At 41.6% G+C, this 16,268-nt stretch overlaps 1 protein-coding gene and 1 long non-coding RNA gene across 2 annotated transcripts in view; one reads left to right on the top strand and one right to left on the bottom strand.

The window, feature by feature from the left end:
• The window catches only part of SEC23A (SEC23 homolog A, COPII coat complex component), a 46,873-nt gene extending 37,149 nt beyond the window's left edge, over positions 1-9,724 (bottom strand). Inside the window, exons 1-2 of the mRNA XM_050953875.1 lie at positions 9,608-9,724; positions 442-683 (exon numbers count right to left, since the gene is read on the bottom strand). Coding sequence (XP_050809832.1) covers positions 442-662 — 221 coding nt within the window. The 5' untranslated portion in view covers positions 663-683; positions 9,608-9,724. The remainder of the gene's footprint in view (positions 1-441; positions 684-9,607) is intronic.
• Positions 9,725-9,856: 132 nt separating this feature from the next.
• Positions 9,857-12,097, top strand: LOC127051565 (uncharacterized). The gene is made up of 3 exons (XR_007774518.1): positions 9,857-10,205; positions 10,430-10,490; positions 11,269-12,097. It is a non-coding gene; the product is annotated as an uncharacterized LOC127051565 (long non-coding RNA).
• The last annotated feature ends 4,171 nt before the right edge of the window (positions 12,098-16,268 follow it).

The following is a 16,268-nucleotide window of genomic DNA, read 5'->3' on the forward strand; positions in this document are numbered from 1 at the left end:
AACTTCATCCTGTTTACCTCAGACCATTTCTCCAATTTGTCCAGATCATTTTGAATTTTGACCCTGTCCTCCAAAGCAGTTGCAATCCCTCCCAGTTTGGTATCGTCCGCAAAGTCTCATGTGACTTGCAGTTACAGAAAACTTCAGACTCTTATAACCTGATTCAAACTAAAGTTAACGTAAATCAATTTAATTAACTGGATAATTTTTTGTCAATGTCTTCCTTCAAAACAACTATGAGCTGGATCCTGAAATCCTTAGTGGTCGGTCTGGGCCCTACACTTGTGCCTAGAGTATGCAACATTTTATAAATAACATAATTTATGCACGAGATGCAGTATTTTCAAACCACCATTATGAAGGAAAGTTTTGAATAAAAAATGTGAGTATTTTATATATATTAAATATTAAAGTATTATCTAAGTTATTTATTATGATTACCATAAGGGATTCAGAACTGCACGACAGGTGGTCCTACTGCACAGAACTGGCTCATACTGAATGGGAGGCAAATCAGGACGCTCTTTCAGTGGTGTAAAGAGGGAAGCCACTGGGACTACCATTCTTGTGGCTTCAAGGCGACTTGAAGGCCAAACATTCCAGCTGAATCTAACTCCATCTCTGTCTTCATTCTGCTGGATGAATTCCAGGAAGGTTGCCATTGTTAACCTCTTTTCTTATTTCTGAAATAAAAAAGTATAAATTAACAGGATATATGTGGATTATATTTTAAAAGAAAAGAATCACAATCAGAAACAAAAGCTTTAATTACAAGCAATATTTACTGGTTAAACACATGATAAAATGCCACACATGCTGAAATGTTTTGTATTCAGTTTAAAAGCTTTCATAAATTCCCTAAAACTTCTATAATTCTAAATGAGTTGTACAGAATTCCAAGAGGAAATGAAGAAAATAAAACTCTCGGGATGCAGCAACATCATGAAAAGTGCCAAATGTTTGCAGAGTTTGCAAAGTTAAAATAAATGTACTGTACTGAGAGATCATTTTAAACTCATGGTTTTACATTTTCTGTTTTGATCAAAAATTTATAGGAAGGTGCTAAGAGCACAAACAATATTAAGAGACATAACACACCAACATTTTTTTTTTAAATAATGCACACTACTGAGCCCATCCACAAATATAAATGTGCAATCATGGAGTGTTCTACTATGGTTAGGGAAGTGCATGTTCTGGGACAATAAGGTCGCATAAGCTTGTTAGGGAATAGTGTTATAGGTGGTGCATGTAGTACCACCTTATACTTAAGGCTGCCCAAATCTTTCTATTACCAGACCTGGTTTTCGGTTGCTTATAATTTTGCCAAACTTAAATTCAACCCAAACAGTTTCTCCTGGCAGGTGTCTGCTTCAGGTTGAATTTTTTACATTTCAGCTAAAATAGTTTATTTCAAACAACAAGGCCAGCGGAAAATATGTTCTTTTATTCATGTTAAAATATTCTTACAACTGTTTCGTTCACTAGAAACTCTGGTACCTCGAAGCTTAGCAGCAAGAGCTTGAAATTTGGCACAGGATGGGCACCCTAGTACTAAGGATGTATAGTTTGCTATTCCTGTGATTATCTGTCCAAATTTGGCCAAGTTATAAGCCTCCACAAAATCTCAGTTCACATATCCTCAGTAAAGATTTGTTAGAGTACAGCAGCAAAAAGCTGAGAGCTCTTCTGCACAAAGTATGCTCCATCCCAACAGAGCACCTGCATGCTGACCCACTAAGGATTTTCCCTGCAATTGCTACTGCTGGGTGGGCACCACTGTGGCACCACACACCGGAACTGAAAGCAAGGACACTCTCTTCTGTGTTCTCAATGCTCCCCTTGGTTGCACCTAGGCAATGAGAAGGACACAACCTGACTCTAATGCAGAAGGGTAAGGAATAGGAGGAGGGGGAGAGGATACAACAGGGGGTTGGGAGGACAGGAAAAGGAGCTCAGGGAGACAAGGGATAGCAGATGGAGGAGGGAAGATGGAGAGTCGCCATAAAATGGATGAGGACAGAAACAGGGACAGAAAACCATTGGAAGGAACTGGGGGGTGGGGACACTGGACAACAGAGCAGAATTTAGGCAGTAGGGATGGGACGGGCAGAGGTCCAGGGATAGCAACAGGGGAGGGGCCAGGGAGCAGTTGAGGGGACACAGGCAAAAGGTCAGTAACCACTAGATTACATTCCCTATAGCGGTTAAAATGCGAGTGGACCAGTCTACTCTAGCACTGTCACCACTGATAGCAGTGAGGCTGCACAATGTTAGACTCAACAGCAGAAGAATTCTCTCAAATTTTCAGCATAGACAAGTCTATACAATTACAGAACTGAATATATGCAAAAAGAAAACAAACAAAAAGTCCAGGATCAATCCATGTGGATCCAATTGCAGGACTGGAGCCATAGTGTGGCTAGGCCCACAGTTTCATATACTTGCTTAGTCACTCGAGTGATAAGTAAATTATTTACTTTCTAAGTTATAAAAATACTAAGGGTCAGAATCATCCCCATGAGCATAGATGAACAGGAAAGAAGATTTGCCTTGATGGAGAGCAGGCAATGGAACACAGAAGGGGTAGGGGTTCTCAAAGAGGAGGGAAACTTTAAAATATGATCAATACAAACCATCTAAGCGGAGGTTGCCTCAGAAGAGTCTATAAGGATCTAATTCAACAAGGTGCTTGAGTCCATCTGCAGCTTTAAGAACACAAGTAGTCGCATAGATTTCAGTGGAACTACCCACATGATTAAAACTATTCACTTACTTAGGTACCTTGCTGAACTGCAGCTTAAATCAGCACTTTTCATGGCTAGGCTGGCTCCATACCTATGCTTTAGTGGGTGCCTGAAGCAGTGAGCAACTCTGAGCATGTCTCCTGGCAAACTTCCCATTGCCAGGGATCTGGCTCTCATTTAGAAAAGTTTTAATGTTTCATATATGGCATATACCACTAGTTTACAGTGTTGTTGTAAGAGTTCAGATAATACTTAAATGGATGTCAAGTTTTTTAGTTCTAAAATATCAGTGGTGAAAATTATCCAGAAGGTAAATGTAGTATCTAGTTTTTTGTTTCATTGTAAAGTGCTATTATTCCATTATTGAGGAACTTAAGAAACAACTGCCAATGAAAACTGACAATTTGAAAATGGCCCACAGTAACCATTCCCAAAACTGACTGTGCACATCACAATAAAATTGAGATAGTCTATTTGTCAATGTCTACAGACTGGATCCTTTTCCTTAAACTCTTCCACAGTTGCTACCCCCAACACTGCTCCAGTTCAATGGTGGGAGCACCAGGACAGACTAGCTGCCAGTGTTTTAACAACCATGTCATATAATCTACTATGAGCAGGTCTACAGGACATGATAATTAAAATGCAGGGAACTGTCAGGAACTCTGTCCACACTAGCACTCCATTCATTGCTACTGATAGTAGAGGTACATCAGCAGTAGTCAGGGTGGGAAATTTTAAGAAAAGTAGCCTAGTGTAGACATAGCTATGAGGTAGAGAGGGAAAGTGCAGATTGGGGGAGCACACAAAAACTAGGATGTATGTGGGGGAAAGAACAGAGAGAGGAGAAAAATAAGTCAGTTAAGGAGTGAGGGATAGGCTGGTACTTAAAAAGAACTAAAAAAAAGCCTTCTCCCCTAATATTTCAGGATCCATCACTGTAATGTTGGGAAATAGATAGGTGGGCATGGGTGAGAGTAAAAGAGAGAATGTCACCCGAATGAAAAATAAATAAATAGGCAATGTGAATGAAGAAACAATAATTTCTGGCATAACCATGGAATCAAATTTGTAGGGAACCGTTTCTTTTGTTAAAATGGTTTACCGAACAGAGATAGGAAATGGCAGCTCATTACGAGAGGAGCACTATTTCAGACACTATACATGAAGTTTTAAACAAAAAAAGGGGTAAATAGCGAGATGGCAAAGTTTGCAGATGATACAAAATTACTCAAGATAGTTAAGTCCAAAGCAGACTGTGAAGAGTTACAAAGGGATCTCACAAAACTGGGCGACTGGGCAACAAAATGGCAGACGAAATTCAATGCTGAGAAATGCAAAATAATACACAATGGAGATTATAATCCCAACTATACATGTAAAATGATGGGGTCTAAAGTAGCTGTTACCACTCAAGAAAGAGACTTTTGAGTCATTGTGGATAATTCTCTGAAAACATCCGTTCATTCTGTAGCTACAGTCAAAAAGATAACAAAATGTTAAGAACCATTAGGAAAGGGATAGATAATAAAACAGTAAATATCATAATACACTATATAAATCCATGCTACACCCATACCTTGAATAGCGTGTGCACTATGGTTGCCCCATCTCAAAACAGATATATTAAAATTGGAAAAGGTACAGAAAAGAGCAACAAAAATTATTTGGGGGATGGAACAGCTTCCATCTGAGTACAGATTAAAAAGACTGGGATTGTTCAGTTTGGAAAAGATGACTGAGGGAGGGATATGATAGAGGTCTGTAAAATCATGAATAAGGCTGCAAATCATTCACGGAGATCACAGCTTCTGTGACTTTCCACGACCTCCGTGAATTTTGCAGAACCTCTGGCCCTGCTGCTGCTCCAGGCGCAGGGCAGCCCAGGGGCCAGCCGCACTGGCCACTGCTCTGGCACCTCCAGGTTGCTGGTCTCCAGCGATGCCCTGGAGCAGCAGTCTGGGACCAGCGGCAGGGCCCCGGGCTGCCCTCTGCCTGGAGCAGCAGCAGGGCCACAGGCCAACCCCCACCCGAAGCAGCAGCGGCAGCGGGGCCAAGGGACACCCAGACCAGCGGCAGCAGTGAGGGGGCCACAGGCTGCCCCCCATCCGGAGTGCCAGCACGGCCACAGGCTACCACCCCCACAGCAGTGGCAGGGGGCCCTGGGCCGCCACCACCCTCTCCAGAGGCAGGTGGGCCCCAGGCTGCTCCCCACCTCCCCCACAGCAGGGGGCCTCGGGCTGCCCCCCTCAGCAGAAGCGTCACCCTGTGCTGCCCATACCCCAGCAGTAGTCTTCAGGAGCACCCCCCTCCCAGCATGTAAGATTTAGTCTTACTAAAATAGTACAAATCACGGATAGGTCTCTGGGCCCTGACTTTTTGTTTATTGCACATGACACGTCCATGACTTTTACTAAAAATACGTGTGACTAAAATGTAGCCTTAATCATGAGTGGTGTGGAGAAAGTGAATAGGGAAGTGGTATTTACCCTTTCATGTAACATAAGACCCAGGGGCCACCTGATGAAGTTAATAGGCAGTAGCTTCAAAACAAACAAAAGGAAGTACTTCTTCAGACAATGCACAACCTGTGGCACTCATTGCTAGGGTATGTTGTGAAGGCCAAAACTATAACTGGAGTTCAGAAAAGAATTAGATAAGTTAATGAAGGATATGTTCATCAATGGCTATTAGCCAAGACGGTGATGGACACAACCCCATGTTCTAGATGCCCCGAGTTTCTGACTGCCAGATGCTGGGACTGTTCATTCCCTCTGAAACATCTGGCATTGGCCACTGTCAGAAGACAGGATACTGGGCTAGAAGGACCACTGGTCTGACCAGTATGGCCATTCTTGTGTTCTAATGTAAAAATAGCCCACCAACTCCAGCTCTACTCAAGACATAAGTAAAAATCTGAAATTAAGACCAATTATTTCCAAGCTAACTCCCTTTTTCTGTATGGTATCTTTTGAAGTCTTATTTCCCCTTCATTTCGCCCCTACTTTGAAGTAGCTCTATATAGTCTTATTTTTATCCCCTTATTACTTGGTTACGTGCTCTAGAGAGGGCAAGGTATGCAAACTCTGTATGGTGACTCATAAAAATTAAGAGCATGCAATGTATACAAAGCCTCATAATGCGCAACAAGTTAAATGCAGTTGCATTTCTAAGATAGCACATGCTTCTTGTTTAGATTCAGGAAACATGTTCATGCTAAATTTTCCTCCTATTCTTTCCATCCTTTCCTTCCCTTCCAAGACCTGACTTGGTTTATGTATCACAGTTTAAGTTATCAAAATAGGATATAGCTTTTTAAGACATGGATTTTGCAGTTGAGTTATTGTAATTATACGTACAACTTTCTCACTAAAACAAAGACATGATGCTAGACTTGGAGGGCTTAATTCGGTAAACCCTTACTTATGTAAATTACCCTTGACCATGTAAGTAGTCTCATCGGTCACTGAATATAACCATCATGTAAACTGTAGAATATAAAACGAGTCTACATATATTTTCTTTAAAATTTTTCTCTCTATGAATATCTAAAATCGCTAACAAATCGTCATTTCCCTCACTCCACTTGCCACGCGCCCCAACTACAAAACCAAAAAAGTGGATATTTTTAACTCCCGTCAACTCTCTGATCTCATCCTCTAATTCGAGGTAGTAGGTCACCTTTTCTTTGTGAGCTTGCTCCAAACTCCCTGCATTGTTCTCCCATCGCACTGTGACATCGACCACCACTACCATATCTCCCTTTATGAATATATCTGGTTTTCTCAATTCGCCTTTGCTATTTCTCAAATGGGGTTCAGCCATTGCTTTCCAACCTAATTTAGTTACCTTATCTATTACTGCCGAAACCACTCTATTATGTGGTTTTATTCTTACCTCCTTTGTTTTATAACATTGGCCAGAAATGTGTGGAATAGTCTCTCAAACCTTGCCACACCACCTATAAAGAGTGTTTTCTCCACTCCTACCTCTCGCTAACATTTCCCTCGTAGGATAGATATTCGCTCTAAGTTGCAGTGCCGCTATATATACCGCAGACTTAATTTTATCTGAATTTTTAAAAATCGAATTACTAATTCTATCATTCTTAAAATATTTAATCCCTATTCCTTGACATCTCATCTCAGACCATCTTAAAAACTCCTCTTCTCTCCATTTTCTAGGGTGAGGAGTTACTGCGCTAAATATCAATATTTTATCGATAAGATTTTCTCCCACATACAAATAGGATAAATCTACCCAATTGTCTCTAGAAACAATATGACACCTCCATTTGCGAATTAACATATTAGGAATCTGTATACTAAATTCATTAAGACCTAACCCTCCACCTCTTCCTCTAGAATAAAATAATCCGTCAGTAGTACATTGCGGTAAATGTATAATCTCCTTCACTATCTTCCTAACTAAAATATCCAAATCATCTAAACACTAGCACTTTCTAGGATCTTGGCCTTAGTATGAACCAAATATGTTTGTTATATTTCACAAAGATATCCCATAACTGTACAGTTTTAAAACATATGCCGTTAAGTAATCATTCTGGAAACAGCTGTTGGTTTGCTGATTGATGCAAACAGGCAGTATGTGTTTTTTTCAACACAGGTTCATTCTTTTAATATCCCCTCCTTTATTACAGCACTTGCAAATACCTTTAAATATTTCTAAACCGCTTTCAGAAACTCAATTTATTTCAAAATAAAATCTACTCAACTGCAGTAGAAGACCTGAACCCCACCAGTACCCTAAAGAGAAACGTCTTGTTTTTGTAAGGGTCCCAGTGGGGCAGCAATCATACTTCAATACCATAAAAATATTATAATATAGTACATACCTATTTTAAAATAAAATTAAACTAGTAAGCTTGAAATTGTAGCAATCACGCTTTAATCAGCCTATTAGGTCATTACTAACTTTATTTCTCATTTGGTTATTTTCTTTCTAATTTTTACACCAAAAGAAAAAAACAGACAAATTTGTTCCAATTCCAAAATGTTTAAATTAGGCGAAATAGTTGGCACAGATCAGAATTAACTATAAATTGTCAAAATGACAGAATTTAACCAGATAGTAATAAATAGTCAGCAGCAGCTTCATTAATTTCTCTCTTTTCTGTGATTTTCTTCCTGAACACAGCAGTACTCCAGACCTGCTTCCCAAGTCCCGTCCATTAAGGACTGGTTTTAAAAGCAGAGTAAGTTATAGCCCATGTAAGGTGGGGAAGACTTTTGCTGCATATTGGCTTACCTACAAGCAGTTTTTGTACTGCTATGCCTGTAGCTATTTAGGAACTGCTATGGTCCCTCCAATCCCTTAGTGTGGGCACAGTAATACCAGTAAAAGGTGTTTATATCTGATTTCTGAAAAATTACAGATATAAGCTATACCAGTGTTCTCAACCTGCAGCCCATAAGCTGCTTGCGGCCCATGTGATATCCTCAAGGCCATACAGGTAGTATTGGATGCAGCCCACATAGGTTGAAAACCATGGCGCTACAACAACATAAGCACCTTTATACTAGTTAGTATAACCTCATCTACACCAGGGGCTTGTACCACTTAAACTATTCTTTGCTGTGTCAGTAAGACAACTCCCCTCCTCAACATAACTGACCATCTCCTCTTATACTGCTGATCCCAGTCCTGCAGAGCAGGCCAGAGTATAACATATTAGCAGACTTGGAGACTGCTGTTCTTGAATGGCCAGCATCCCAAATTCCAGCCTCACAGACACAGGAGGGGGCTCTGACACTGCTGAGCCTGAAGCACAGGCACTTGGAGGGAGTCATGCAATGGGCTCTCTACACGCATACCCCAGCCCATAGCATAGGGGTGACAGGACTTTAACTCCCTACACCTCCCAAACCTTATGCACTGGGGGTGGACTCCCCACATACCCCCTTCCCCCACCCCATCTACTAACAAGTCAGGGAAAGCTCCTTGCACCACTCCCCACAACCCAGAGACAACTGAACCCACCCTCCTGTGGCCGTGAGGCTGGAATTTGAGATACTGGCCATTCAAGAACAGCAGAGACAACTGGGGTAGGGGCTCCCTGCACCCACCCACCCTCCAACCCACAGACAACTGGGTTGGGGGCACGCTGCACCCACTCACACACACACACACACCCTCCAACCCACAGACAACTGGGGTGGGGGCTAGGGTGACCAGATAGCAAGCGTGAAAAATCAGGACAGGCGGTGGGAGGTAATAGGAGCCTATATAAGAAAAGGCCCCAAATATCAGGACTGTCCCTATAAAGTCAGGACATCTGGTCACCCTAGTGGGGGCACCCTGCACCCCCCACTCACACACACACATCCTCCAACCCACAGACAACTGAGGTAGGGGCACTCTGCATCCACACACACACACACCCTCCAACTCACAGACAACTAGGGTGGGGGCACCCTGCACCCACTCACTCACACACACACCCTCCAAGCCACAGACAACTGAGGTGGGGGCACCCTCCATCCACTCACACACACCCTCCAACTCACAGATAACTGGGGTGGGGTCTCCCTGCACCACCACCACTCCACACACACACAGTCCCCAGCCCACAGACAACTGGGATTGGGGTCTCCCTGCACCACACACAAGCCGCGAGCACCGGGGGTCTCCCTGCAGACACACACACACACACCCATCCACAGGCAGCTGGGGAGGGCTCCCTGCAACACACACAGCCCGAGGGCAGGAGCGCTGAGGGATTCTAGCGCCCTGCACCCCCAAACCGCGGTCCCGGGGTGCTGGGCTCCCGCACCCCCTTGCTGCCCAGCTCCCCTCCGCGCAGAGTTGTTATTCAGCTGCCTGGCCTCAGCCCCACTCACCTGCCGGCGTCCCAGCCCCAGCCCCAGCCGCCGCCTGACTCACTCACTCAACCAGCAACCCCGCGCTGCCGACGCGACAACATGGCTGATGGGAGAGTCCGTGCCACGTCAAGGGGCAGAGAGCGCGGCGCGGCCGGGGGCCGGGGCTGCGCCCGCCCCGCCATGGGGTCTCCGCGGGGAGGAGAGCAGGCACCCCCGCCTATGGCTCCCCCTGCCGATTCTCCCCGCGCTGCAGGCAGAGCGTCCCGGGGCCGCTAGGGCAGAGTTGACTCCCGTGTTGTGCGCGTGTCTGGCCGAACCTCAGGGAACCGGTGCTGTCGCCTAGCACAGGGCTTCTGACATCCTTCTGCTCCGGGGTTATGCCACAACCGGGCATGAGGGACTCCCTGGCTGCATCCGCATCCCAGCCCAAAAACAACTGGGCATGGGGGATTCTCTGTGTCCACACCCCAACCCACAGACTACTGGGATGTGGAACTCCCTGCACCCACACCCCTAACCCCCCGACAACTGTGCACTTGGACTCCGTGCACCCACACCTCACAGACAACTAGGTGTGGGGGACCCCCTTTGCATCACACTCCAACCCACAGACAAGGTACAAGCAGCAAAGAATCCTGTGGCACCTTATAGACTAACAGACGTTTTGGGGCATGAGCTTTCGTGGGTGAATACCCACTTCCTCAGATGCATCTGAGGAAGTGGGTATTCACCCACGAAAGCTCATGCCCCAAAACGTCTGTTAGTCTATAAGGTGCCACAGGATTCTTTGCTGCTTTTACAGATCCAGACTAACACGGCTACCCTCTGATACTAGACAAGGTACAGGGACTCCATTACATCCTTCAGCTATAAAACAAAGGTTTGCTACTGTTTCTCCCAGGTACGTGGCATCTGCCATCCTTCTGCTACACACCGGGGTTCTGATAATAGAACGAGGAATACCTGTGGCACCTTAGAGACTAACAAATTTATTTGGGCATAAGCTTTTGTGGGCTAAAACCCACTTCATCAGATGCATGCGTGGAAAATACAGTAGGAAAGAGAGAGAGAGAGAGACCATGAAAAAATGGGGGTTGCCATACCAACTATGATGAGACTCATCAATTAAGGTAGGTTATTATCAGCAGGAGAAAAAAAAAACTTTTGTAGTGATATGTAATCAGGATGGCCCATTTCAAAGGTTCTGATGTGGCACTGCCATTGATTTAAATGAGCTTTGGATCAGGCCCTAAGAGAGTCACAAATCCTCTGAACCCCTATTATTCATTACACAATATCCATTGTGTCTATGATGGGCCCAAATGTGCTGTCATTTGCACTTGTGTAAATTTGGGTTTACTGCAGATTTAAACTGGTAACTGCAAATAGAATCTGGCCAGATATTAAAGACAGATTCTCAGGACCCTTGTCCCATTCAGTACATACTGCTGACTCATTCAGGCCCCAGTCCATGAAAACACTTTAGCACAGGCCTACCTGAGCACGGCAGTACTCTCACATACTCAAATATATGCTTAAGGCCTTCGCTGGTTCAGGAAGGGCTTTGTTGCGCACTGCATGAGGCAGAGGTCCTGTGAGAAAAATATATATATTTAAGAAATTAATTCTCTTTATTGTGCTGAATACACTATTAATGTTAGAAATCTTTTTTTCCCCAGGGAGGAGGAAAGTTGTCAATTGCTTGGCTGGAATCCACCTTTTGCAGACTTTTATCGCTTGTAATATCTGGAAGATCTTCATAATTAGTCATTTCTAATTATTTTTCTATCTTTCTTTGTTGTATTTTTTGGGAGTTTTCTTATTGTTTTAGAATTTCTAATTCTAAATCTTTGTGTACAATGTTGGTATCACTCTCAAAATATTTGACAATTATTTTTTGATCAACAACCACCAGAGGGAGCTTTTACCTTTCTTTACTTTTTCAACTTAGATAACTATGTTGTTCTACTGTAATATTTCTACCACAGATTTTATTATATTTCTATGGTTAGATGGTATTGTGAAACCATTATATTACCATTTATTTATTTTATATACATATACGTGTGTGTGTGTGTATATATATGTATTTGTACACATTTTTCTTCTCATTCCTCTTTCTACTCTATGGTCCCTTTCAGGTAAACTCTCTGTACAGAGAAGACAGCTAGAACATTCCCAGGTTCCACACATTCACTTTGCATGTTGCCTATCTTTTAGGATTTGTACTTAATAGATGTTCTGGGTGTTTTTTATTCTGTAAGGTGGTATGAATGTTTTCTCAGAATTTCATTTTGTCACTGATTTCAAAATTACCCTCTTTATGGTTTGTTTAGGCTGCTTGTCTGTTGTGTAGAAGCAATATTCCTTTTGTTATTTCTAAAAGTATAGTACTTTATGTAAAGAAAGACTACAGAGTTTCCCCATTTAGATCAATAATTAGTCCATGTTCTAAATATCAGTGCTTAGTTTCAACAAATAATCTGCTTTATTTCTTCCAGGCACAATTATTTTTTCTTGTTACAGTTTACCTAAATAAATTTAAAACAGAATACCTATTTGTTATTTTAAATTGGCAAGACTATATTATTTTAGTTTTAGTAACTAAGCTTTGCATAAGCTTGTATGTGCTACATTTCAATATATTATTTTATTTCATAAATCTAACTGTCACTTCTTAGTTATGAAACAAGGTGGGTGAGGTAATATTTTTTATTGGACCAACTTCTGTTGGTGAAAGAGACACGCAAACACTTCAAACCTCTCATTTGTTTCAGAGTAATGATACCAGATAGCTTGTATGTATATTTTAATGAAACTTTTGTGTTATGCATTTGTTAATTTTACCCTATGAAATATTATAGTTTATTTGAAACATACAGTGTTTAACCATTTAAAATATTTGTATATAGTAATGGAAGTGTATGTTAATAATCATATATAATAATAATTAAATGGTAGAGAGGACCAGAGATGCTGACTTTCTGATTTCCTGGGGGATGCTCAACCCACCACTCCACCCCAGGCCCCGCTCCCACTCACACCTTCCCCTAAGCTCCTATCCCTGCCCCGCCTCTTCCCACCCCCACTCCGCCCCCACCCTGCCTCTTCTGGCCTCATTCTGCCCCCTCCCCTGAGTGCACTGCACCCTTGCTCTGCTTCTTTCTGCTCCCAATCTTCCCCGTCCTGCCCCCAGCACCTCCTGCCCTCCACTGAATATCTGATCCTTGGCAGGCGGGAGGTGGTGGGGAGGAGCTGCAGATTGGTGGGGCCCCGGAACACCCACAGAGTCAGCGCCTATGGAGGGGACATCAAGAAATAATCTCCTAAGTATCCAAGGAGTAACATTTATATTCAAGGAGATACCTAATAAAACCAGATATTATTACACTTTTCATCTCTTCATATGACCTATCCCTGATTATGTTCCCAAATGAATTTGTTTAAATGCAAATTTTCCAAAATACTTTAGCAAGTAACAATAGTATTTAGCCCTCAATGTATGAGAGTTTTTGTTTAGGCTACAAGCTATTGTATCAGTTTTTGTTTTCTTCCAAGACAAAATTCTTATGGTAATTTGGTTTGCAAAGCAATGTTACCATGCCAGAATGATTTTAACCAACAACTCTGAGAAAGAGGATTAAAATGTCCTGGACAAAGCAGTAACTGTAGTCTTTTCTGAGGAATCTTATTGATAGTGGGGAGCAAAACACTCATCATCTCTCTTGCACTTTTTCTCACAGAATCTGAAAATATATGTCACATGGTAATAACTATCTAGTATCAGTGAATCAATTATGAGTGACCATAACCTCATTACATCCATATTTATATTTTAACTGTGGTTGTGGTGAAATTCTACACAATTACTATCTTCACTACCATTCACCAGTCATCTTATGGTCTGAATGACCAGGCTGGCTTCATGATTTAAGGGGCTTGCAGACAAAAATAGTCCCACGCTGCCTGAATGGAGAGAGTCTGAGTTCCCTTACACACACTCTGATCACAATGTCAGTTGGAGAAAATAGTGAGCTGTGAATTGAGGGTATGCAGACTCCCTATCCTACAAAAAAAGGCTGAAGCCCAAATAGTTCCTTGGCGAGTGTTGTAAAAGCAGTTTAAAAATTCCTTCAATATTATGGTTTCTGAGAGTGCTCAGATATTATGGTGAGTGCCGAAAGAAAGGGTATAAAGGGAAAAGAAATTAGTGTCAAGGACAGAGCTCTGGAGTACCCCTGTAGACAGCAGCAGAGAGGATTTGACAACAGAGTCATTGAAAAAAATGGTCAGAGATGGAGGAGGAAAATCAGGAGGGTACAATATAGTGAAAGCCCAGTGAGGATAAGAGGTATAAAATATTTTTGTTACCAATCATTGTAAAAATAAATATTTAATTGTATATGGTCCCAGTCCCACATTTCTTGTGCCCTGAAGAGCCCTTCAGGAAGGTGCACAGATATTATGGTTGGGGGGACCTCAGAAGGAAGCAAAAAGTTCCTGGATGGACACATAGATACATAGACGGAATGGGTAAACAGGTCCAAAACCAGCAAGCACCCATAATCAGAATTTCTCTTTTATGCTATCCCCTGGTGTTACAATATATAGTAATTCTACTTTATATTTCTTACCTTATTGCAATATATTACAGATTCGTGTGTTAGATTTTGAATCATCAGTTCACATCAACAGGTGGCAACTCACCTCTTCTTCAAGAAATTACTCCTTTGTAACTCCTAGGCAGTTGGTAAGGAGAAAGAATATTTAACTCTGACTGTTTTGTCTTCTTCATCCACTGAATCATATTTTGCTCTACCAAATATTGCATGAATTCCATTGTTAAGTCTTGTTTTTTGATATTCTTGATAGTCCCAGGAAAACCACCAGTGTTTCCTGTAACAGTCTGTTTAAAACTAAGTAATTAGTTCAAAGTATGTTATTCAGCTTCAAAAAGCAGCATTAGAAATGTTCAGGGAAAAAAATCATCTAGATCATTAAAAAGTCATGTACATTTACACTTGCTGCATCAAAATCCCTAATTCTCTCTTTTTATAATTCTTGTCTTCACACCAGATAAAATCATAGATCCTAAAATCTGAATGTTTTCAAGAAATCCATTTATGTATTGACAAAGTTAAGGTTTTACCTTTACCACTATGTCATACTCTCCTGAAATGCCAATGTAGTTTTGATTAAGCAGGTCTTATTTCAAGTGATGTTCACACTTGTCACATGCACTAACAGGAAGTTGCATCCTGGTTTCAGAGTAAAGCTGCCTCTTACACATAAATGGTTATGAAACACACCTTAAAAGCAAATAAAAATGAATGGCGAGGAAAGCTGAAGGTCATTGCTTGTTCAGAACTGCTCAAATATAGAAGAAACAACCAAAAGTGCCTTTCAAATAGTTTTTTGTTAAATGCGATAAATGCAGTGTGTAGTAAAATTTAAAAATCCTTGCACTGACCCTTTAGGAATAAGTATATTAAATATTTGTATCATTGCCTAGAGCAAGCACTATATTTAATTATTATTAATACTTAATATTATACCTTATAGTGTTTTTATCCATAGATCTCAAAGAGTTTTGCAGAGGAGGGAAGTATCATTATTCTCATTTGACATGGAGGATTGAGAAAGTTTTGTGGTCTCTATAACATACATTGATGTTTGTTTTTTAAACGTCTCTTTGCTTTCATTTAAGATGGCTTGTGTGTATGTGTCATCTTTTGGCTGAAATGTGTACTCACTTGATGGAGGTGTCAGCCTGAAATAAACAGCTAGTCTTAAGATTTACTGAAGAAAGTTAGTTTATTTCTCTGAGACATGGCACAAAAGACTGGTAATGGATCCCTATATATAAAAGTCCAGTTCCTGTCAACCTCTCAGTTACACTTACCTTTCCTTCTGCTTTTACAGAAAGCAAGAGGAGCTGCCAGATGAGGCAAGTTTAGAAATCAAGAAATAATTTACTAATGGCAAAACTTCCATGGACTTAAATGGAGAAAGATTGAATCTTAAACACTGGCGCTGAAAGAAACACTTGCTAATGCTGAAATTTAGGTTAGAACACTGACTTTGGTCCTTTAAAATGGTTATTAAAGAGCTAAATATATTCAATGGCGTTTTTGAGATTTAATTGCTTTGTCATTTGTGTATTAACATCAGAGAACTGTTTGGGCACAAGTGTGCTTGGTATATAGTATTGCTTGGTATTTCTGTGTGTTAAGCCAAAGGTTAGCCCTTCAAGAGGTTTTCTCATAGGTACGATGTAGAAACTTCCTCCTATCTTCAATCCCAATCCATCATTCCACTGTGATACATCAGCCCTTAAAAGGCAATGATGAGACATAAATCTCTTGGCCAACTGTTACATTTCATTCTGCCATTCATTAGTGTCCATAGTGACAGTAAACCCACTCTGTAGATCTATACGCCAAGTGTACTAAAGTATGAAAAGGTGTCTGATCAGGGCTGTTAAAATGAGGGAAAGCTGTGGTACACCTGGTTCTGGGTTGAAGTGCAGTGGCAAAGTTGCCTTAGTGTGTTACTGGGTCCAGAAATTATATCAAAAGATGACCTGTGGTCAGTAAAGTGGGCAAGTGTGCCCCTGAATTATAAACTTAGTACATGGTAGTTCTCTGTAGACCTGTCTGTGCACATTTTACTCACATTC

This window comes from Gopherus flavomarginatus, chromosome 5 (assembly GCF_025201925.1).
Source record: "Gopherus flavomarginatus isolate rGopFla2 chromosome 5, rGopFla2.mat.asm, whole genome shotgun sequence".
Classification (NCBI taxonomy): domain Eukaryota; kingdom Metazoa; phylum Chordata; order Testudines; family Testudinidae; genus Gopherus; species Gopherus flavomarginatus.